The following is a 20,049-nucleotide window of genomic DNA, read 5'->3' as shown; positions in this document are numbered from 1 at the left end:
TTTATTATAAATAAAATATTAAATTTGATTAAGTATTATAAACTAATATTGTTTGCTTATAATAAGCTCGTGTAAAAAATGACGAGATCTATTTTTGGAACTGTGACGTTCAAAAAAATAACTATTTAACCGATAGTTCATCGTATTGTATGATAGTATTACTTAATGATATTAATATGTATATGTTGTTGCATTTTAATGAAACAAGAATACTATTTTCACTAAATCATATATACACATTTTATGTATTACAAATTACAAATAAATAGAGACATTGAAAATTATTAGTATGAGTTAAAAAGAAAAAGGCATAGAAGCCTACAAGGGTATGAACAATGCTTACAATTCTAATGAGTTGATTACTAACAGTATGATGGTTGAGTTGATTGATACTAACTCTACAATCAATCAATAGTATGTTTGCTTCAGATTTGGTAGATACACACTCAACAAACTCCCCCATTTTCAAGCACTTTGAAGTGATCTACATGCAGTAAGGTTGAGTTCGGCTTCCATCAGCAGGTGATAAGAATGTTGGGAAAGCTCCTTCCCCGTGCATGATCTCAGCGGATGCCCAAGCTTCTGTAAAGTCCGATGATCAAGTCAGATTTATGACAAATGCCTGGCTATAAACTGTAATAAGGTAGTATTTAATGCAATTCTCGTGTTTCCCCTATATTCTTGTTCTTTTTTATTTGAAATATGAACATATGAGTGTTCTTTCGACATGCAGCCACAAAGGGAAATCAGACAAATAAATGAGAATGAAACTAACATATGAAGTATCTCAGAATCTTCTGTCCAAGAAATTATATTCACTGTCTGAGAGAATAATCAGCAAAAATGTTGATAAACTAGTTAGAAAGATTAGCTACTCAAATGCAGTGAAACTACCAAATTTTTGCGTGGAAGCCTTTTCTGTCCCTTGAAAGTCGTTAAAAGGCTTAATATGTGAAAAAAATAATATAAACACCGGACTTGGAGAAATTTGAGTATGACGCTTCAAAATCTTCAGCATGAGACATTTGCAAAATCTTACGACGTAATTCCTACCTTGTCATGTTGGACCAGCGTTCAGCTTCATGAGCCCTCATATGACCTCCGCATTGTTTGGGCTTTCCAGGACATCTCTAAATTTTATATTTGAAACCCAACATTACTGGAATCGTATAATCATGTTAACCTAGACTTATTACAACATACTTTTCCTTACCCAGAATTCAGCTTGGAAAGAACCATGGGCGTCCTTCTTTATACCCTATATTTGAAAAAGAGCATTAGTTAATCACTATAAAGAGTTATTTAGTTTAACAAAACTATCACACGATAGCTTTTTCACTTGCCTTGGCTGAGGCATGCTTGCCTAACTGCGGTGGACTATTGGCCTTAGAGGCTGATCCCAGGGAGAGCTGAAAAAGTAATGAATAAGAAAGGATAACTGGTCCAGACAGAGATATGGGAAGGACAAGTTCATGTGCAGTCATATACCAGTAGAATGACATGCCAAAATGTTCTTACCTCAGTTAACTGCTCTGTAGGTGGACTTTCCAGCTTATCACTGCTTGATGATCGGCGTTCCTGCAGAAACTTGAAACTGATCATGATTTACGGAACCTTGACTATTAATATTGAAACTGATCATGATTTTACGAAAAGTAGATAAAGTCAATGATGAAACCGCAAAAATTAATTATTGTTTAGAAATGTATAAGAGTTGCATCAGTATCTGTTACACTTGGATATACCTGAAGACGCAATCTTTTCCTTCTTTTGAGTAATCATCACAAGTAGAAATTTGAACAAACTGAGTTTCTATGAACTCTGACTGTTTAAGTTTATATAATTTTCTTTTACTAAGGAGCTCTTCAGAATTTTGTACAGGTTGAGATAGTAACATTTTGAGTAAAAGGTGGTTGATTGTTGATATGGGTGCTATTTTCATCCACTTTATTTGAATGAAGCAACCTCATTATGAACAAGAACATCATCCATGCCAAGATTTAATCCCCTCGACGAAGAACTTACTAACATATTACGGCAATGTTTTGAAACTTGTCAGTATACTTCGAAAACAGGATAAGCACTTTGTATTGGATCTCAATCTATACAGGTGACCTACCTTAGCAGAAGCATGGTGATTGGCCCTCTCCATAGTCTTCAAGTGGAACTCCTAATTAGCATTGACAACAAAATGAGAAATGAGATCCAGAATAATGTGAAATTCGCCCGTCAAGCTTACAAAAAAAAATAAAATAAAATGCAGTAGAGATGTTTTAGCAATAATAATGCACAAGGAAATTTCTTGAAGAACCAGGTTTTAGCTGTTTACTTGAAACTCTCGTGGATGTGGTATGCTCTTTTTAGGTTTAGGTAACGGAGGAGACTCCAAAGTCTATCAAAATCACAGAGCAAGCTTGAAATTAGTTCTTTTTGCTACAACATATGAAACTGCTACGCAGAAAATTTACAGAAGTCGTACTATTGCAATGCCAACCTTTTTGTTCAATGGTTTTGCTTTAGAGCTACCACTTTCAGTTTCGCTTGCTGAACTATTCTTGGACCTGAAGTTCAAGAATACACAATACATAATCAACAGTGAGAGCTAAGGTTAGAGTTTCTACTGGGATGAAATGAACAAAAGCTGTCAAGAAAAGTCATACCCCCGCCTTTGTGCTCTGAGCAGTGTTTCCAGTTCCGGTTCTTTTGGAACTGTAACCTTTTCATTTAAAAAATTAGATAAATCAGCAAAGCAAAAGCATTTTCATAGACATTTATTAGTAAATATTATAGGGATATGTTTTATCTATAAAGACTATGTAACTATGTCTCTGTAGATGACCAAAATCAATTACATCATCACCTAACATAAAACATGTATTATGCAATAAGGGAAAAGTACCTTCTTTGATGATTTATGCAATAAGGAAAATTGATGCTTCATTTGGGCAACCTGAATAAGATAAGATTAGCAAGTTAAACGAGTTTTATAAACGAACAATATATCTCCTACATATTTTATGTAACTAAAACATGTGTGAGAATCCAACTCAACGGAAACATTTAAAGATTTTCAAACACGAAGTGAGGGATTGTGTATGCGGACCTTTCTTAAGTAACCGATCTCAAGCTTTTGCCGTTTTGTAGCAAGGTTATCATGTCCAATAGGACTCGGCAAGACTTTCTCTAGCTTGACTGATGTTTTCTGAAACCTGATAGACCAAAAATAAGAAAATACACCTAATAGAGCAAATACCTCGAAGAAAGATATTATAACTGAAATTATGATGACCAACTAAATGGAACCCCATAATCCCGATCTTATTTGATTTTAAGGATGGTTAAAGAATAAGAGAAGCTTGAGAGTGATCTAAACATAATTCTTATACATAACTGATACGCGAAATGGAAGTTAGACCTTGTACAAATGTGGCTGGAATGCTCATCATGCGCTTTAGTTTGTTTTGCCAAATGACTCGCTGTCGGGTTCATGAAGGTTGAACTCTTTGATTGAAATAGTTTATCAGCTGACTTTGCTTTTGCTTTTGCATTATCGTGAAGCATGTTTTTTCCTGAGGGAAAACGAAAAGGCTCATAAGAAAAAGAGAGACAGAGGTTTACTGCAGAAGAAAGAAATCTCAAATGGTATAGATTGTGGTTATATCTTGTTTAAGATTAGTTATGGTATCTGAAAGCATTAACATGACCGATGTACTTAACCAGAACAAGAACATGTATTGCTTAAAAAAGAGCTAAATGCAACCAAAGTAATCAGGATCCATTACAATTTGCAAATAGAAATTGATGATCTACTAGGCTAAGTGCTTTGAAAATTCATTCAAGTAAATAACTTGTTTCCGGATAATGTAAATCTAACAAGGGAATGACACTAAAAAATGTCCGGATAATAAAAAGAACAAGATCAAAGTAAAAATGAAGTATATGTTCTATTAATTTTCTGCTTATTGAGGTCATGAAAAATTAATAAAATGATGTAACACCGTATGCAAGACTATATCATGTTATGGAAGACTGAACACAAACATTTAAATTAGGATTCAATTTTCTCCTATATCTTGGTGCATAACTAATAAAATTTATGTAAGAATAAGAGGCATAAGTAGTATGACAAATGTTTGATGAGGTATTACGGGAAACCAACAACGTTTCTCACCTTTGGCATCCTTTTTTGAAGTAGAAGCTCCATGTCTAATATCATTGTCCGAACTGCTGCTTGCCGACTTTGTGTTGTTTCCATATTTTGATTTCGAGGAGTGGGGTACAGCTTCCGCAGATAGTAATTTTTCCAAATTCAACTTTACAATAAAAGCTGGATTGTCGCAGGAAGACAAGACAACAAACTGAAATTAGCGATCGGTACTCATTCAAAGAAAAAAAAGTTCAAGATCAAATATGGTCAATTTCCACAAATGTCAACAAAATACTTCGTAGCCCGACTTGCCTCATGCAACCTCACCCTTATTTTGTGGAAAAAGTTCTAAGAAAGATGTATTTTTGCTCTAAGTAAACAGCAAACAAATTGTTATGCTTCTTCTGGAATCGATTACACGTAAAACACAATACATTTGCCTTGGTGCATGGGTAAAATGCTTTCCTCCAAAAAGGTTTTAGTCAGGTAATCCACTAACGGGATTAGAAACCGACTTATTGCACTTGATATACAATTAATAGCTAGATTCGACCGGCTCACATTTATTTTACAAAAAAAGGTCCAACAAGAAACATAATAAATTTGCCTTGGTGCATGCATAAAAGGCTTTTCTACAGAAAGGGTTTTAGTTAGCAATACTATATAAGCCCAAGAACACATTCCAACACCATTCAGACAAGACCATGCAACATATGTTAAAACAGTTGGAAACACCCAAAAAAGAAAAGAAGAGAGAGAGGGAGAGAAGAACAACAACAAGAAACAACTCATATACCACCAAAAAAATGACAAAAAATAAAAATAGAACTCACGGGAAGGAGGGTAATTTCCAGAAACATCAAACCAGCGCTCCGCCTCATCAATTTCAGACTCAGACTCCTGCCTCGTGAAATCGTAGAACTGACAGGCCTCAAACTCGTAGTCCTCATCACTTTCCGAAGGCTCCACGTAAAAATCATCAACAAAATCTTCGATTTCTTCCTCCATTTTTCATCGATGTTTTTTCCTCGCCTACTCTATTTCGCGCAAGAAACGTGAAGTTCCTCCTCGGATGGCGATGACGAGGAGAAGGAATAAGAGACGGAGAATTGGTGAGTTTGCGTTGTGTTGTATTATTATTGTGTTGAAAATTGAATTGTATGGGGGCGTTGTTGTTCTGATGAAAATGCGAACTTCTCGTGTTCATTTCAAAAGCAGCGGAGGAGAATTGAGAACGAGAAACAAAGCAAAACAAGTACACGCCAAAAAACGCTCTTTATAAATTTAGCGCCATGCTTGGGACAACGCTGGAATTTAAATTTGTGGGCCCTCTCGCCCAAATACTTGTCTTATTTTCTTCCTTTTGTCTCTTTTGGAATTGCTCATTTCACAAAACTACCCTCACCAATTTGTCGGAATTCTTTGATTTTTTTATTTTTTATTTTTATTTTGTTGCTTGAAAAAATTACTTCTTAATTAACGATCATCTAACCACTATCCCATTTCGTTAGCCTCTTGTTTTCATAAATTTCTTGTGTTGGACGGACTAAAATGCGTTTTTAGATTATGAATTATAATTATATTTATTTCTTAAAAAAATTAAAACTTTTTCGGGACTAAGTGAATAATTTTTTTTATAATTTTTCACCTCGTCTAATTTTTTTATATTTAAAACAAAGTTGATAATTCCAAAACTTTCATTCAGAAGTTTCATAATTCTGTCAAATATCAAGATGGTATTTGTAATTTTCTAAACAATGAGGGGGTATTTGTAATTTTTTAAACAACAAAGAGGTATTTGTAATCATATCAAATCTTAATTAGAACTCATTGCAACTACCCGAATTCTTTTTAATGAATTGATCATAATTGTATTACTAATTGTTAACAATTAATAATTAATATCAAATATATTTTTATTACAATATAACAACTACTGCTAAAATATATAAATTTTAATAAAAACTAAAGCTCTTGATGGGTTGATCTAAGTACTCAAAATCCACCAACAAAATGGAGTCTTAAGTGATTAAGAAAAACTTTTATCTAAATAGGGTTTTGTAAAATTAAATCAACATTTATTAAATAATTAACTCATATTTTTACACTGTTTCTCAATCACATTTATTACGTGACTGTCTAGAATTCGATCAGACCTGAATTAAAATAAAATTTTCCATGTGAATAGTACGAAACACAATGTATTTAAGATAATTTTTCAAATAGACAAGTAATTAAGTATGTTAGGAAGTGGAAAGCTAGCTCGATTTCAAGGAGAGGAGAGGTTGGCGGTCCGATAAAGAAGCTCAAGGAAGAAAATATAGGATTGTCACTGACTGCCCGTCTCTAAGCCAGTCTTGCAGGTCTTTCACCATCTGCTTTTCCTTTAGCCTTTTGAGTTTAGAAGTCAAGGAATTATATAACTCATTTAATATTTTAGTGATTTATGCCAAATAACATAAGAAAAAGGAGCTGGGAAATTTGATAAATCAAGGACCAATCATATTCCAATACTCAAAAGCTACAAAGTTGATGATAAACGAACAAAGTAGAAGAAATACGTACCACATTACAGAAGCTAATAACTATAAAAAATAACTGCCTACTTATGGTAATTGTTGATCACTTGCTAAATTAAGACAATTTTATTTCTAAAAGTAAAACATTACCACAAATCATTTCTATTGGCCACCTATTTGTTATAAAATTATCCATATAGCTTAATATTTTGATATATAATTGATCGTTTTTATTGAAAAAATTAAAAAAATATAGGAAATTAGTTTAATTATTGAAAAAAAGAAAATAATAAGAATATACAATCGTGACTCTTTTTTGAAATTAAAAAAAAAATTGTGATGTGTCTGCGACTTATTATATGTATTATTTTAGATATATTATTATTATTTAACAATAAAAAAAATAATTAAACGAGCGGAAAATTCTGAGAAACTTGATACAAGATTAGGAAATTGCAAGAATCTTTAACAGAAAATTCCAATTTTAGCATAAGCCAAAAAGAAAATGGGAAAAGGGTATAAAGGTAATTGTACAACCCCGGCAAAAGATTCCAAACAGAATCCCATCTTTGCCTCACCAGCCAAGCAAATCACCACCTCAAAATTCACGAAAACACGCACCCACACACACGCGCAGAGGCAGGCACTCTTCTCCGTCACCTGTAAACCCTCCGCAGGATACGTCCGATTATACTTATCGCCACCGCCGAGTTGCCTTCTCCGCCGTGACATTCCGGCGACTCACATGACCGGAACCCCGAGAGCGGAACCTAAGGAATCAAATCGAAGCCCGACCAGGACCGGCATGAGACTCATAGTACCTCTACAGGGAATAGTTCAAGGCAGGGGTGGTCTAATCCTCGGTTCGCTAATCCCCTGCACGCTATTCTATTTCCTTCAATTTTACCTCAAACGACACCGTTCCCCGCCTCAGAACCCTCCGTCGCGGTCCACGTCAGCGGCGAACCTCTCCGAGCTTCAGCGCTCGTCTTCGCGTGCTAATTTACTGGCACGTGGCTCCACCGGGCGCGCCCACGTGTCCGCTCGGGTGAGCTCTATCGCCAAGCCGAATGATTCGCCATACTACATTGGGTTGGACCGGGTGCGGGAGGACCCGTATGATGAAATGGGGAATCCGGATGGAGTAATCCAGCTTGGATTGTCAGAAAATAGGGTAGTTCACATGATCCCTTTTTATCATTACTTAACTTATATGTGAATTCGGGAGTTAGTGTTTGTATTAATTCTAACTTTGTTTCGTTATTTTTGCTTTGAAGTTGTCGTTGGATTTAATCGAGGAATGGCTTTCCAAAAATTGTACTGATTCAATACTTGGAGTAGGGGGTGATGCTCTGGGGATAAATGGGATTGCCACCTACCAGCCGATGGACGGATTAATGGAGTTCAAAGTGGTAATGAAACAAAACATTCGAGTAATAGTTTTCTGATTTTCCACGTTCCAAATATATTGCAAGATAAGCTGGCCAGATGGTTGAAATATTTTCCACGAATCTGAAGCAATCTTTTAATACTATGTTCCTAAATGGAATTTGGAGTACATCTTTTCTTTTTTTGCTATCCATGAATTTGTTAAGACTTGCAGATATTATTACTTGAATGTTGATATCAGGAACCACTATTAGTAGTTTCTCAAGGTCACTTTTCATTTGTTGAATGTAGCTGACATTTGGGTTTATCTATAATACTGTGGTCCTTCAAGATTCTTAGGCCATGCTACATGTGGATGGTTACAGACCACATTATTTCATATTTACTTCTCATTGGTGTTTCTTAAATAATTGTCCTTGTTGATGCACATATTAGTACTCGTGTGGGTGCTAGAAGCCTGAACGAGATAATCTATCCATTTCTAGTTTCATTCTAAAGCAACTTAACTGTTAATAAACTCGTCTTAGCATTTAAACTTCCCCAAGTCTACTAATTGGGTTCAGTTGCATAGAAAAAGGCTATACGAGGAAGATGAATCTTATAAGTTGTTTGGATTGTAGTTTGAGGTGAGATGCTGTTACATATATACATGGTTTGTAACCCTTAATTCGTTGTGCTTTTGCTCTTGGAAAGCCATTAGTGGTCTTACAGCTGTGACTTCTGTATGTGGCATCTCTGTCTACGTTAGGATATCAGCACAACAATCTGACCTCTTAATGAGAGCATATCTTTTGCATATTTGATATGACAAGGATTGTCCTCCATCTACTCCTACCTCTATACCTACATACAATTACATTTTTATTAAACAATGAGAATGCAAATAATTGACACCCTGGAACTGCATTTGGATTTTCATTCACTTCCTTTTGGAAGTTTACATTTACAATGTGTACTCCCACTAACAGATACATGTGAGCAGTCTATTCTTTCTTCCTTTCCATGATTCAGTTAAATTAATTTTCCAGAAAATTTCTATTTTCAGTTGATCCATATAAATATCTAAATTGCTTCTCTTGCCTTAATCTGAAGAAAATTCCATGCAAATGTGACAGGCAATGGCTGATTTCATGACCGAAGTAATGGAAAGAAAGGTATCTTTTGACCCTTCACGAGTGGTAGTCACTTCTGGAGCAACTCCTGCGCTCGAGATACTTAGTTTTTGTCTGGCTGACCATGGAAATGCCTTCCTTGTCCCTGCACCCTACTATCCTGGGTAATTTTACATATCCTTTTAGTCTGAAATTTGAACTTAGACAACATCATTCTTTCTTTTATGGACCTTTCTGTATCCAATTTTTATTCGTCCCTTTCATATGGTTTTTTATTTGATTGTATTTTTCCTTCTTCCTTTTCAACCTTAAGGCATATGGTGTAACCATATTATATTTCTGCAGATTTGATAGGGACATAAGATGGCGGGCAGGAGTTGAGCTTATACCTGTTCATTGTCGCAGCTGTGATAACTTCACGTTAAGCATCACAGCTCTTGAACAGGCATTTAATCAGGCAAGGAAACGAGGTCAAAAAGTCCGTGGAATTCTCATTTCCAATCCAGCTAACCCTGTTGGGAACATGCTGAATAAGGATTTGCTCTATGATCTCCTAGATTTTGCCAGAGAGAGGAACATCCACATCATATCAGATGAAATCTTTGCAGGTTCAACATATGGGAATGAAGAGTTTGTAAGCATGGCCGAGATAGCTGACTCGGAAGATGCTGACAAGGACAGGGTTCACATCATATATGGATTATCAAAAGATTTCTCCATCCCAGGCTTTAGAGTTGGGGTTATATATTCCTTTAATAAAAGTGTTTTAGCTGCATCCAGGAAATTAACTAGATTTTCTTCAGTTTCAACTGCTACCCAGCACCTTCTAGTATCAATGCTTTCAGATAAAAGGTTCATCCAGGAATACCTCAAGACGAATAAGCAGAGAATACGCTCAATGTATGATTTATTTGTTGCAGGTTTGAGAGAGCTAGGTGTGGAATGCACAAAAAGCAGTGGGGGCTTATATTGCTGGGTTGATCTGAGCAGACTAATTAGTCCTTACAATGAGAAAGGAGAGCTTGATCTATGGGATAAGCTTTTAAATAGAGCCAAGCTTAATGTAACTCCTGGCTCAGCATGTCATTGTATAGAACCAGGATGGTTCAGATTCTGTTTTACAACATTAAATGAAAAGGAGATTCCTCTTGTCATGGAACGAATGCGTAAAGTTGTTGAAAGTTGTAAACCTTCTGTATAAAACATCAGTTATTGGTCCTCATTGGCTAGATATTTTGCCATGGTTTAAATGCAGTGGCCATCTGTTTTCAGAGTTTAGTTGGTATATCAGTGTTGTAACTGCAGTTTCAGTCTTAGTATCACTAAAGATTGAACTTGTCTTGCATCAGAAAACTTATAATACTAGAACATGAACGTTTAAGAACTGAAAGCTGCGACAGGGTGTTTCTTTTTTCCAGTTTTGCATATAACTATTGCCAGAAGGCAAACTTTTTACATTAGTTTTAATTGCAGTTGTCTCTTCCACTTCATGTGCAATCCTCTGATGAAATTGCCACTTCCAATGATGCCACAACCAAAGGTGTTTCTCCTCATAAAATCCTGTCATCCATAAGGTCCAAAATGGAAGTGTTTCTCAGGTAAATATTTCCATTGCTGTTAGTATTACTACTGAAAATCCTATTGTTTTTTCTTTTACAGGACACTTAACTGCTGTCAATAAATCTGATCAAGAGAACAAGGAAGAAGAAATTGTTACCATGGATGGCTGTTTATGCATTTTTGCAATTTTTTTCTGGCAACTTCTTCTGCGGCTCATCACTATCAGCTCTTCAAGTGTCAGCAGTGGCCGTGTTACCTGACTGCAGTTGCTTTCACGCAGGACTTCTTTACCTTGTACATATGCTTGATGAGAAGGTTCCTTTTCCATGTGTTCAACCTTGTCGGGCAAACTTGAACTTGGCACTAGTAGAGGAAAAAGCCACTCCAAGAAAGAAGCCCCGACCAAACTTGTGGTTCCCGTGGCGTAACTGCTAGCAGTACTTTCGGCTTCAGAAGCTGGTGAACCAGGACTCTGCAATTCCCCACTGTTTGTACTCTCCAGTGCAACGTAAGTTTGCTGCACAGGAGCAGCCCCTGAAAGTTCGGTGGTTGATACCAGACCATTGGCTAGGAGAGACTTTGCTGAGCTGAACGAATCAGTTTCAAAACTATGTGTGTCGAGCTCCGAGTCTGATGATCCATCTTCTTCATTATCACCTTGACCATTGATAACACTCCAGTTTCCATAATCATGGTCTGAGTATGTAGCAGGTGGTGGAATGATGATGTTCTGCTTTGGTGGGGGTGCAAATGTAGGTTCTGGCGGAGTGTTTAATAAGGACGGGAGTGGTTTCCCGGGCTTTTCTTCCCATCCAAAAGGGACCGACACAACGAGCTTCACAGGTGGTGCAGCAGGCTTAATTGGTCGGGCTGTGGGTTTCCAGTCTTTCTTGGGCATACCCGGTTTTTCTTCCCATATGAATGGAACAGAAATGGGCTGCCTCTCTCTCTTCCTCTCGCACTTGGAAGGTTGTCTTTCTGCCATTTTAGATTCTTGTGTTGGCAGATACATAGATTCTTGAGCGAAGAGCGCTACATATACGGCATGAAATGAGTGGAGTAGTAGCTTTTTAACTAATCCAGTGTAGTCTGCTAACCAAACCACTTGTTTGAAAAATTAGGCTTACCTAACTTGAATTGAACTATTGCAAATGGTGTTTTACCAATTGCATTTGGATGGTGGTCTGGTCTTCACGAATTTCTACCTTAGTCCTGAAAGGCACTTCTTGTATGGATATTCAAGCACTTGCTGCAAGATTCAGATTTGCACAGCAACGGACCAAGTGAAAATTGAACTAACTCCTCACCGGAGTGGAAATGGTGCTCTTGCAACTACTTCCCTATTTGTCATTTTCTTTATTTATCGGTACAACGGGATCTATCATAATTAAAAATACTTTTTCGTTGTTAAAAAATTATAAATACTTAAAAAATTAACAATCGTCTAACAAATATTTTTTACTTTATAGCACTTTTTGAAAAATAATAATGGAATATATTCCATTTGGTGATTTAAAGTTGAATAAAATTGTAATATCACAATCCAAGTTAATAATAAAAAGAAAACATAGTAAATTAAAAAAAAACAAAACGTCTACACATTCTTCTGTCTCCTCACCCTGTAATATCCCACTCTCCCTTGTTTACATGGTGAACATGAGGAAGTGATGAGTGTCAAAGAAAATGGGTTTTGATTGCCGTCAGAATAATGCAAAAGAAATACCCATTTGGAATAGAGAAGGTATGATGCATTTGGATATGTATCTGTTGCCTCTTTTTTTCGTTTCTGAAATTGGATGTGTTAATTTGGTGAAACGATGAAAATTCTCATATGGGTTTCTTCTTTTTCAGATATTTGATTTGGATTATCACTTTAATGCGTATGGGGTTTCTTCTGAAATCAAATGATGAAATTTGATTTTCAAATATCTTGCAATTTGGGATTCTTGTTTCTCCTTTTCTCACATGCTGGAAAATCAACAAGGAAAAAATATGATAGTTATTGTAATTTAGTCATATTAATATATTAATTGAATCTATATATGTATTATTAAAAAGAAAAAAAAATCATAGCTGGCCTAATCATTTTAATAATATACAAAAAGCAGAAATTATAAAAATAAAGTAATGACTCCAATTATTTATTGAAAAAAAAAAAGAAAAGAAAAAGAACTAGGTAACGACTCCGCCACTGTTTCTTAAAAAGAAAATAAGTCTTTACTTTATTTTATAATGTTTGTTTTTATGCATAATATTAAACTAATTGAGCCACTCATAATTAATGTGGATACAAATTTAAATGAATAGCATACCCAAAAACTTAATCCAATTCCCATTTAATTTAGACACTTATTAATTACTCAAATTTTGATATACTTAAATTTTTTCAATTAATTATATCACAAAAATAATTATTTAAATCAAATTTAAATAAATCGACTAATTAATGAAATGTGTACACACTTTGAAATTGATTTTAATACCATCAAACCCAATTTATAAATATTGAATAAAGTAGGAAAATTTGAAGTCGAAAATGTTAGGATTAGAGAACCTTGTAATAACTTTTAGACACGTCCCAAGTTTCCATGTAATACACCATCTTCTTTTCGCACTCGTACTCTGATTACGGGTCTCTCTCTCTCTCTCTATATATATATATGTGTGTGTGTCGAGAGTTGAATACGCACTACTCACTATCAACAAACAGAACAGAAGCAAATCAAAAACCAAGAAACAACCACACCGATCGACCCAAATTCAACACAAACAATTAATGAGTGAACTCATCGAACACCAACACCATCTTCCGCCGCCGGACCCTTTGCAGGTTCTTGGGCACGGAAATCAACGGTACATTCTGCTCACAGTGCTGCAAAGATTCACTCCTAGAGCGAAAATTATGTTATTTCGTGATTAGCACCTTTGGTCCCATGAATTTTGTCTCATTCATAATCCCATAGATTACAAAAAATATTACATTTGTTATTTCGTCAAAATTCTGGATAACGGCCATATGCTTGGCACTTATCTTTTGTATCAAAATACTAAAGGAATTTCAGAAAGGAATAAATGTGAGAATTTCATAACTTATTTGATCATTAACGAGAATCTCGTAAGTTGGAAATAATATCTTGAACGTTGGATGGGGCCTTAGGGACCTTCAGGCAAATAGTCTTCAGCTGAACCTTCAGGTGAACTTACAAGTGGGCAGAAGGCAGCTAGGCCCAAACAGGTTGGCAGGTTTTAATTGACGGGCCATCCTTCTTTGCCATCTTTATCGGACCAATGATCTTTTGGGCTTTAAGAAAGGCCATGGACTGTGGGGAGCATATCGTTTCGGCCATTTACACGTATTAAATCCGCTACACCCCACTTTGTAATTTTATAATCATTAAAAAAAGGAATTTTTTAATAAGAATTTTAAGAAATAATATCGTCATTAATTTTTAAATATATATATATATATAAAATAATTTTAAGAAAGAACAAAATATTCACAAATATTTTCATGTTTTAGTTTCTGAAACATAATATGACATACATGCAATGAATATATATATATACTATAATATACATGAACAATAAATTGAAAAAGAATATGTATCATAATAACTTAATTAATTGGATCGAATTTTAAGTTTAATCGGCTTAAAAACCTAATATCGGGACCTGTATTATGACTTTGTAAAAATTTCATGACGTCTACTTGAATTCATAATATCGAACTTAAATTATAAGCTATTGAATAAAAATACAACAGGTAAAATTAAGAAATAAAATTTTAACAATATTAATATACATATATTCCATAAACAATGAAGTACTATCATCGAAAGAAATTATAGTTGTAATATGGAAAGAAGGGTCCAAACATATATCCTCCTACTTCAATCAGATCAAGTTTCCTATTATAACTAGATTTTGTAGTTCAAGAACTCACCCAATTCTAATTCCGTTTCTGACTCTGATTATCATCCAAATCCCTACATATATGCCCAGCTTCTCTCTAATCTCTCTATATATTCATCAAATCCACTCGATCTCTTCATCCATATGCAAATCAATCATCCTGAATTCAGATTCATCACAAGAAGCAGCAGCCCAAGAATTACGAACAAGTTAAAAGATTGATTATCATAATTCATACACATATATGTATAGCGATCGAGGAAGAATGGATTCTTCTACTGATAACAACGCGTTGACCTGCGGCGACGGCCACCCGGCGGAACCCCCCGCCTCTGCTCCCGCGGTGCGGGTTCTTCGGCTCGACGGAGAATCGCGGCCTCTGTTCCAAGTGCTGTCGCGATTACCTCAAAGAAACAATGGCCAAGTCACAAGCGGCAGTAAAATCAGCTCAATTAGGGATTGAAAACCCGATTGATGTGTCGAGTTCTGCGAAAATTACCGAGATTCATAGCGATAATCCATCAGTTTCTGCGCCTCCGGTTGTGATTAAAAGCAGATGTGGATTGTGCAGGAAAAAGGTGGGATTGTTAGGGTTTGAGTGCCGGTGTGGCGGGACATTCTGCGGGAGGCACAGGTCCCCGGAGGCTCATCCATGCAGTTTCGATTTCAAGAGCGCCGGGAAAATTGTTATTGAGAGGGAAAATCCGATTTGCAAAGGTGATAAGATTAGGGATAGGGTTTGATCAGTAGCGTTGTATGTAAACTGTAGTATGAGATACAATACTATTATTTTTTTAAAGTGAATTTGAGTAAATTGATTATAATTATTAATATCAAATATTTATATCTAATCGTCATCGGCAATTATAACAATCAAATACAATTATCAATATCAGATAATTATATCTAATCAACAATTATTATTAAACAATCACACCCAAATCATAAATGCCAGATAACTATATTTAATCAATAAATACTATTAAATAATCATAAATAATTATCAATATCAAATAATTATATTTATCAACAACAACTAATAAAGTAGCTTAATAAATTAAAATATAGAATAACATGCCTATGACTTTACAGTAACGACGCCTCAACTTCGTCAATTAAATTAAATCTAATTGGTGCAATGTAATACTAGTTTAACTATAATATAAGATAAAATGTGGTTTTATTTTGTAAATTTTATTTCAAACCTATTTTGGAAGGAAATTTGAATGACAATTCAATTGTTACGAGTGTGGTTATTGCTCAGAATTAGGTAATTATAGATCAAAATGTGGAGTTGCGCTGCCAAGGATTTTCCATACAACTGAGGTAGAATTAGGCCTTATAAAGAAAGTTATCATCAATATTTTTATTTAATCTTGTAGATAATATAAAATAAAGAAAATATAATTTTAGTCCTATAAATATAATGGTGATAAATTTGGTCTTGTAACTTTTTTTTTTTGGACAATTTAAGCAAAATTCTAGTAAAAAATTCATAAATACTCCAAAAAAAGTGCATATATTATAGACGTGAAATGCTAATTTAAGAATTTTTAATCATATGAATTTTTGGCTACAAATTATCCTCAAAATTTTTCAAGTTTTATAATTGTAGGACTAAAATTTTAAAATTAATTTCAAGAAAACTAAATGGTTACCTCCTGTATCTATAAGACTATAATTATAAATTAATAAACTAGCTCCCAATGTTGAAACATGCAATTACGGAAGGTGAATGAGTTGGGGCATCAGCCCAGACAATAATGTCTGCTTTCAAAAAACCAAAATTCCAGGAGGAATGTTTGTATGAAATTTGTTATGTACATTGTACAGTTAACAAACTCATAGTGGTCTTGATGGATGACAAAATATGGTTCACTTTACATTTTTCAATCTGAAAGAAACCTAACCTTAAGTCAATTTCTGAAAACAGGTGGGCATAGTGAAAGCACATCTAACAATTCATCTATGTTGGGATTGGCAAGTTGTCCGCCACCAATATACTATTGGGGTACGTATAGCTGATGCAAAGTCCGCCACTCCCAATGAAAATTTTTATTTTTTACTTTTTGCCGGTTCATATAAGTTTGTATTCGTATAGATCATCAATTGTTATATTATATATGATAATGTTATTAAATATTAATTCAACTACTCATAGTTGATATATATGAGTGCAAATTTACGTGAATGATATTGGAATTTTCAGCTATAAGAACCATGTTTTTTGGACAATTAATTAGGTAAGCATTCGATTCGATGTTCAATTTGCCTATATGGAAAGAAATAAAATAACTGAGAACTAATGAAAAAGAAACTACAGTAAATTGTGGAAGGTAAAGGGTCAAATCATAAAATATAGATAGATGGAGGACACCTACTCTACATAATTATGTGATGTAATAATTTGACATGTGTTCGAGAAAAAAGAGGAATTAAAAGGTGATTCTTAACAGAATTTCGAAAAGATTCAAAAAGAAATAAAACTTTCTTCCAATATATATATAAAAAAAAGTGATGAAAATTGTGAAGGCCCATTGATCTCATGCGCACTTGCATATTGGGTTGGCTGGCCACCATAAACCCTGGAAAGATGAGCCCTCAATTTATTAATATTTCTTTATATATAAATATAAACATTAAGAATGTCATGTCCTGACCAACCTAATCTTCAAGAAAATTAAATAAAGATAAGGCCCACAACCAATCATAACACAGCTGCAAGCTGATGATATTTAATTTAATTTTATTTTTTTGGAGAAATAATAAATGTGTTCTCACCAGTCTGATCATGAATTCTGGATCCAATTGTTCCACGTCTAATGATAACAATGCATGGGTAACAAGAATATGTTCACATGGAATAAAATGCAAAATAATCATGGATTTTGCTTTGTTATAAAAATGAAAATTATATAGCTTGAATTGAAAATATTGTTCAACCCTTGGGCATTTACAGCAATAATACTACTATATTACAATGTGCAGATCAGGGGTTAGATGCAAGACTATCCTCACAGATCTGGACCAAGAGTTAAATACAAAAATCCATTGCTGATTGATGCAATATTATGATCAAAAACCAAAATCAGAAGACTAGTTTTTAATAGAAGGGGGTAAAGGAGAAGGGCTTGATCAGATATGCATGGTTAATTAAACTAGCTTGGACCTTGTTGTGAATTCAGGTATCCATTGAAGTTGCTGCACTGAAATATGGCCTTGGCGTTCATCTCTCTTTCGAACCTCCAAATGTAGTTCAGACCGACAAGAAGCTCGGTTATGGCAGCTTCGGTCTTTTCTTGATTTGCAAAGTAGAGAGTTTGCAGCAAAAGAACATTGGTTTTGGGCACCAAGTTCTGGTGCTCGAAGCTTCTTTCACTTTGCCATTTGATCATGTTATGAGCCAGTGGAGATAGCCATCCTAGTATCTTCTGCAAGGCGTCTCTCCACTCGGCAGCAAGAATTGGATTGCTGGCTGAAAATCCCACCCCCTTCAGTCGACCCCTTAAAGCGAAACGAATGCTATTAGGTAGCATTGAGTAAAGGTCGTCTCTTGCATCGACCCCCACTAGCTGTGGCGACCGGATCATCTTTTCCATCACGATGATCAAATTTGAATAGTGCAAAGCGAGTGCAGCGGCTCCTAAGGTGCTTGAGGGTGGTTTAAGAATCTTGGAGTTTAGCTCGAAGAATCCTTGGCGAGGTTGGAGATTTGGGGGGGTTTTCATCAAAGGACCGGATACGAATGCACATGTATTAGGGTTTTCGGAAGGATATACCAAAGCTGAGGCCGAAAGAGTACGAGGCAAGGATGTCGGAAAACCATGGCCAACTCCGAAAACAAGTTTGATCCTTGCAAGAATAGTGAAGACAGATCTTGCAAGCAATGATGTGACAGTGTCAAAGCTTCTACACCACAAAGACTTCTCCTTTAAGTACTTCACTTCTTGCCTCTGCCATAGAATCTTCTGCTGCAACTCAATGATTTTCTTCTCTTTGATTGCAGCATCATTGTCCTTACTCTGCAATGATTTCTTCAAACCGTTCTCAAGCACCAAGAGCTCGTCCATCTCTCTGTGCAAAGTGGCGGTTGTCGTGACAAACCGATCCATCTTCTTGGTCTTGGACTCCATCTCTTTGGAGCCCAGAAGCCAGTTATTCGGATCACGCCCAGAATTTGCAAACTCATCAAACAAACGCTCGAAGCTTCTCAGAGTTGAATCCTCGCACTTTTTACTGATCCGTGAAATGGATTTGGCAACCAACCTCAGATTCTCCGCCAACTCCGCACACGCCAAGCCCAACAAGAAGGCATCGTCATTTGAGATAATCTTACGAACACCTTCCAGGCAAATTGATTCCCCTCGAAGGCGAGCGACACTCTTGTCCGACAGAGACTGCCATAAATGGAGAAGCTTCGACATAAGACCCGCAATCTCAAAAGCCAAAACCCCAACGTTGGATTTCTTGATCACGACCTTCTTGGTGGTCGGAGGGGTGGTGGATCGCACCGAATCAAAACCATGGGAAATCGTCTTCTTCACCTTCACCAACCATGCCATGCTTGTACTTATTCGCGTGTATATAAAATTAACTATACCAGAAAAAAGATTGAAAATTCACAAGGTTCTCCCACTTATAGAAGATGGGGCGTGGATCAAAGAAGAATTTGAGAGAGAGAGAGATGATGATGATGATGAGAGAAGGAAATAATTGAAGTGAGGAGGAGGTGCGCAGAAAGATAAGAATAAGATAATGGGAATTGGAGAGTTTTAGTGTAAAGCCATCATGGGGTGTTTGAACACAAAAGCATTACAAATACTACTACAACTACAACTCTACATTGACAAACAAACACAAACACTCACAGTGCACAGTGTTTGTGTGTGTGTGTGAGAGAGAGAGAGGAGAGAGAAAGTTGGTTTGTATGATATCAAAATTGACAATGGGCACATGCAATAGTGAGAGAGGGGGGCAGTGAATGCATCTTCATTTTTTTCAAGAAATGGGAAATATTGTCTGCCCTTGTTTTGGATTCCACTTGTAATAATATACACATATATATATATATATGGTGGTTTCAAGAACCTCTATAATATATCAAAAAGATAATGTTTCTCTTAAATCTTGTATTTAATGTTTTTTTTAACTGAAGTACTTAGGTTTTGTTATATTTAACACAATGCAAAAACATATTATATTTATAAGGTATATGATGTAATTCAAATTTACAGCAGAATATCTGAATTAGAAAACAGCCTTGTATATTCAACAATATGTTTAAATGTATTTTTGGTCTCGTAACTTAGAATTTTTGATATTTTCGTCTTTTTAACTTTTTAGAGTATTATTTTGGTCCTATGTCTTTTTAATTTTTGTAATTTTCGTTTGTTTACTGGAACTCACTCTT

At 35.3% G+C, this 20,049-nt stretch overlaps 4 protein-coding genes and 1 long non-coding RNA gene across 6 annotated transcripts; 1 reads left to right on the top strand and 4 right to left on the bottom strand.

The window, feature by feature from the left end:
- On the bottom strand, positions 330-5,375 carry LOC105160559 (protein TPX2). 2 transcript variants are annotated; one of them, XM_020693512.1, is made up of 14 exons: positions 4,981-5,375; positions 4,172-4,327; positions 3,416-3,569; positions 3,104-3,209; positions 2,900-2,950; positions 2,661-2,716; positions 2,495-2,561; positions 2,330-2,392; positions 2,120-2,170; positions 1,519-1,587; positions 1,344-1,409; positions 1,214-1,258; positions 1,054-1,130; positions 330-582 (listed from the first exon to the last, which is right to left on the bottom strand). In XM_020693512.1, exons 1-14 carry the CDS (start codon positions 5,153-5,155, stop codon positions 564-566), a joined length of 1,155 nt encoding a protein of 384 aa, XP_020549171.1. In that variant the 5' UTR covers positions 5,156-5,375; the 3' UTR covers positions 330-563. The 2 variants fall into 2 exon arrangements, with proteins under 2 accessions (XP_020549171.1, XP_011076293.1); XM_011077991.2 differs by having other exon boundaries at positions 1,519-1,578.
- On the top strand, positions 7,229-10,551 carry LOC105160558 (probable aminotransferase ACS12). Its single transcript, XM_011077990.2, has 4 exons — positions 7,229-7,840; positions 7,944-8,078; positions 9,171-9,331; positions 9,513-10,551. Exons 1-4 carry the CDS (start codon positions 7,412-7,414, stop codon positions 10,366-10,368), a joined length of 1,581 nt encoding a protein of 526 aa, XP_011076292.1. The 5' UTR covers positions 7,229-7,411; the 3' UTR covers positions 10,369-10,551.
- On the bottom strand, positions 10,502-12,026 carry LOC105160557. Its single transcript, XM_011077989.2, has 2 exons — positions 10,885-12,026; positions 10,502-10,727 (listed from the first exon to the last, which is right to left on the bottom strand). The coding sequence occupies exons 1-2, from the start codon at positions 11,737-11,739 to the stop codon at positions 10,620-10,622; spliced, it is 963 nt and encodes a 320-aa protein (XP_011076291.1). The 5' UTR covers positions 11,740-12,026; the 3' UTR covers positions 10,502-10,619.
- On the bottom strand, positions 14,492-15,458 carry LOC110011878. The gene is made up of 2 exons (XR_002286977.1): positions 14,937-15,458; positions 14,492-14,799 (listed from the first exon to the last, which is right to left on the bottom strand). It is a non-coding gene; the product is annotated as an uncharacterized LOC110011878 (long non-coding RNA).
- LOC105160556 lies at positions 17,565-19,625 on the bottom strand. Its single transcript, XM_011077988.2, has one exon. It carries the CDS (start codon positions 19,199-19,201, stop codon positions 17,798-17,800), a length of 1,404 nt encoding a protein of 467 aa, XP_011076290.1. The 5' UTR covers positions 19,202-19,625; the 3' UTR covers positions 17,565-17,797.

Source organism: Sesamum indicum, linkage group LG4 (genome assembly GCF_000512975.1).
Source record: "Sesamum indicum cultivar Zhongzhi No. 13 linkage group LG4, S_indicum_v1.0, whole genome shotgun sequence".
NCBI lineage: Eukaryota > Viridiplantae > Streptophyta > Magnoliopsida > Lamiales > Pedaliaceae > Sesamum > Sesamum indicum.
Note: the sequence above shows the minus strand (reverse complement) of the source record. Positions and strands in the feature narration are given on the sequence as shown.

Coding starts and splice junctions, on each gene's coding strand:
- LOC105160559 (XM_020693512.1), bottom strand. CDS start 5,155: ATGGAGGAAGAAATCGAAGATTTTGTTGATGATTTTTACGTGGAGCCT. Junction 2,717..2,899: donor TGCATAAATCATCAAAGAAG/GTACTTTTCCCT, acceptor TTAAATGAAAAG/GTTACAGTTCCAAAAGAACC. Junction 1,588..2,119: donor ATCACCATGCTTCTGCTAAG/GTAGGTCACCTG, acceptor ATCAGTTTCAAG/TTTCTGCAGGAACGCCGATC.
- LOC105160558 (XM_011077990.2), top strand. CDS start 7,412: ATGACCGGAACCCCGAGAGCGGAACCTAAGGAATCAAATCGAAGCCCG. Junction 7,841..7,943: donor TTGGATTGTCAGAAAATAGG/GTAGTTCACATG, acceptor TTTGCTTTGAAG/TTGTCGTTGGATTTAATCGA. Junction 8,079..9,170: donor GATTAATGGAGTTCAAAGTG/GTAATGAAACAA, acceptor CAAATGTGACAG/GCAATGGCTGATTTCATGAC.
- LOC105160557 (XM_011077989.2), bottom strand. CDS start 11,739: ATGTATCTGCCAACACAAGAATCTAAAATGGCAGAAAGACAACCTTCC. Junction 10,728..10,884: donor TGCATAAACAGCCATCCATG/GTAACAATTTCT, acceptor TATGGATGACAG/GATTTTATGAGGAGAAACAC.
- LOC105160556 (XM_011077988.2), bottom strand. CDS start 19,201: ATGGCATGGTTGGTGAAGGTGAAGAAGACGATTTCCCATGGTTTTGAT.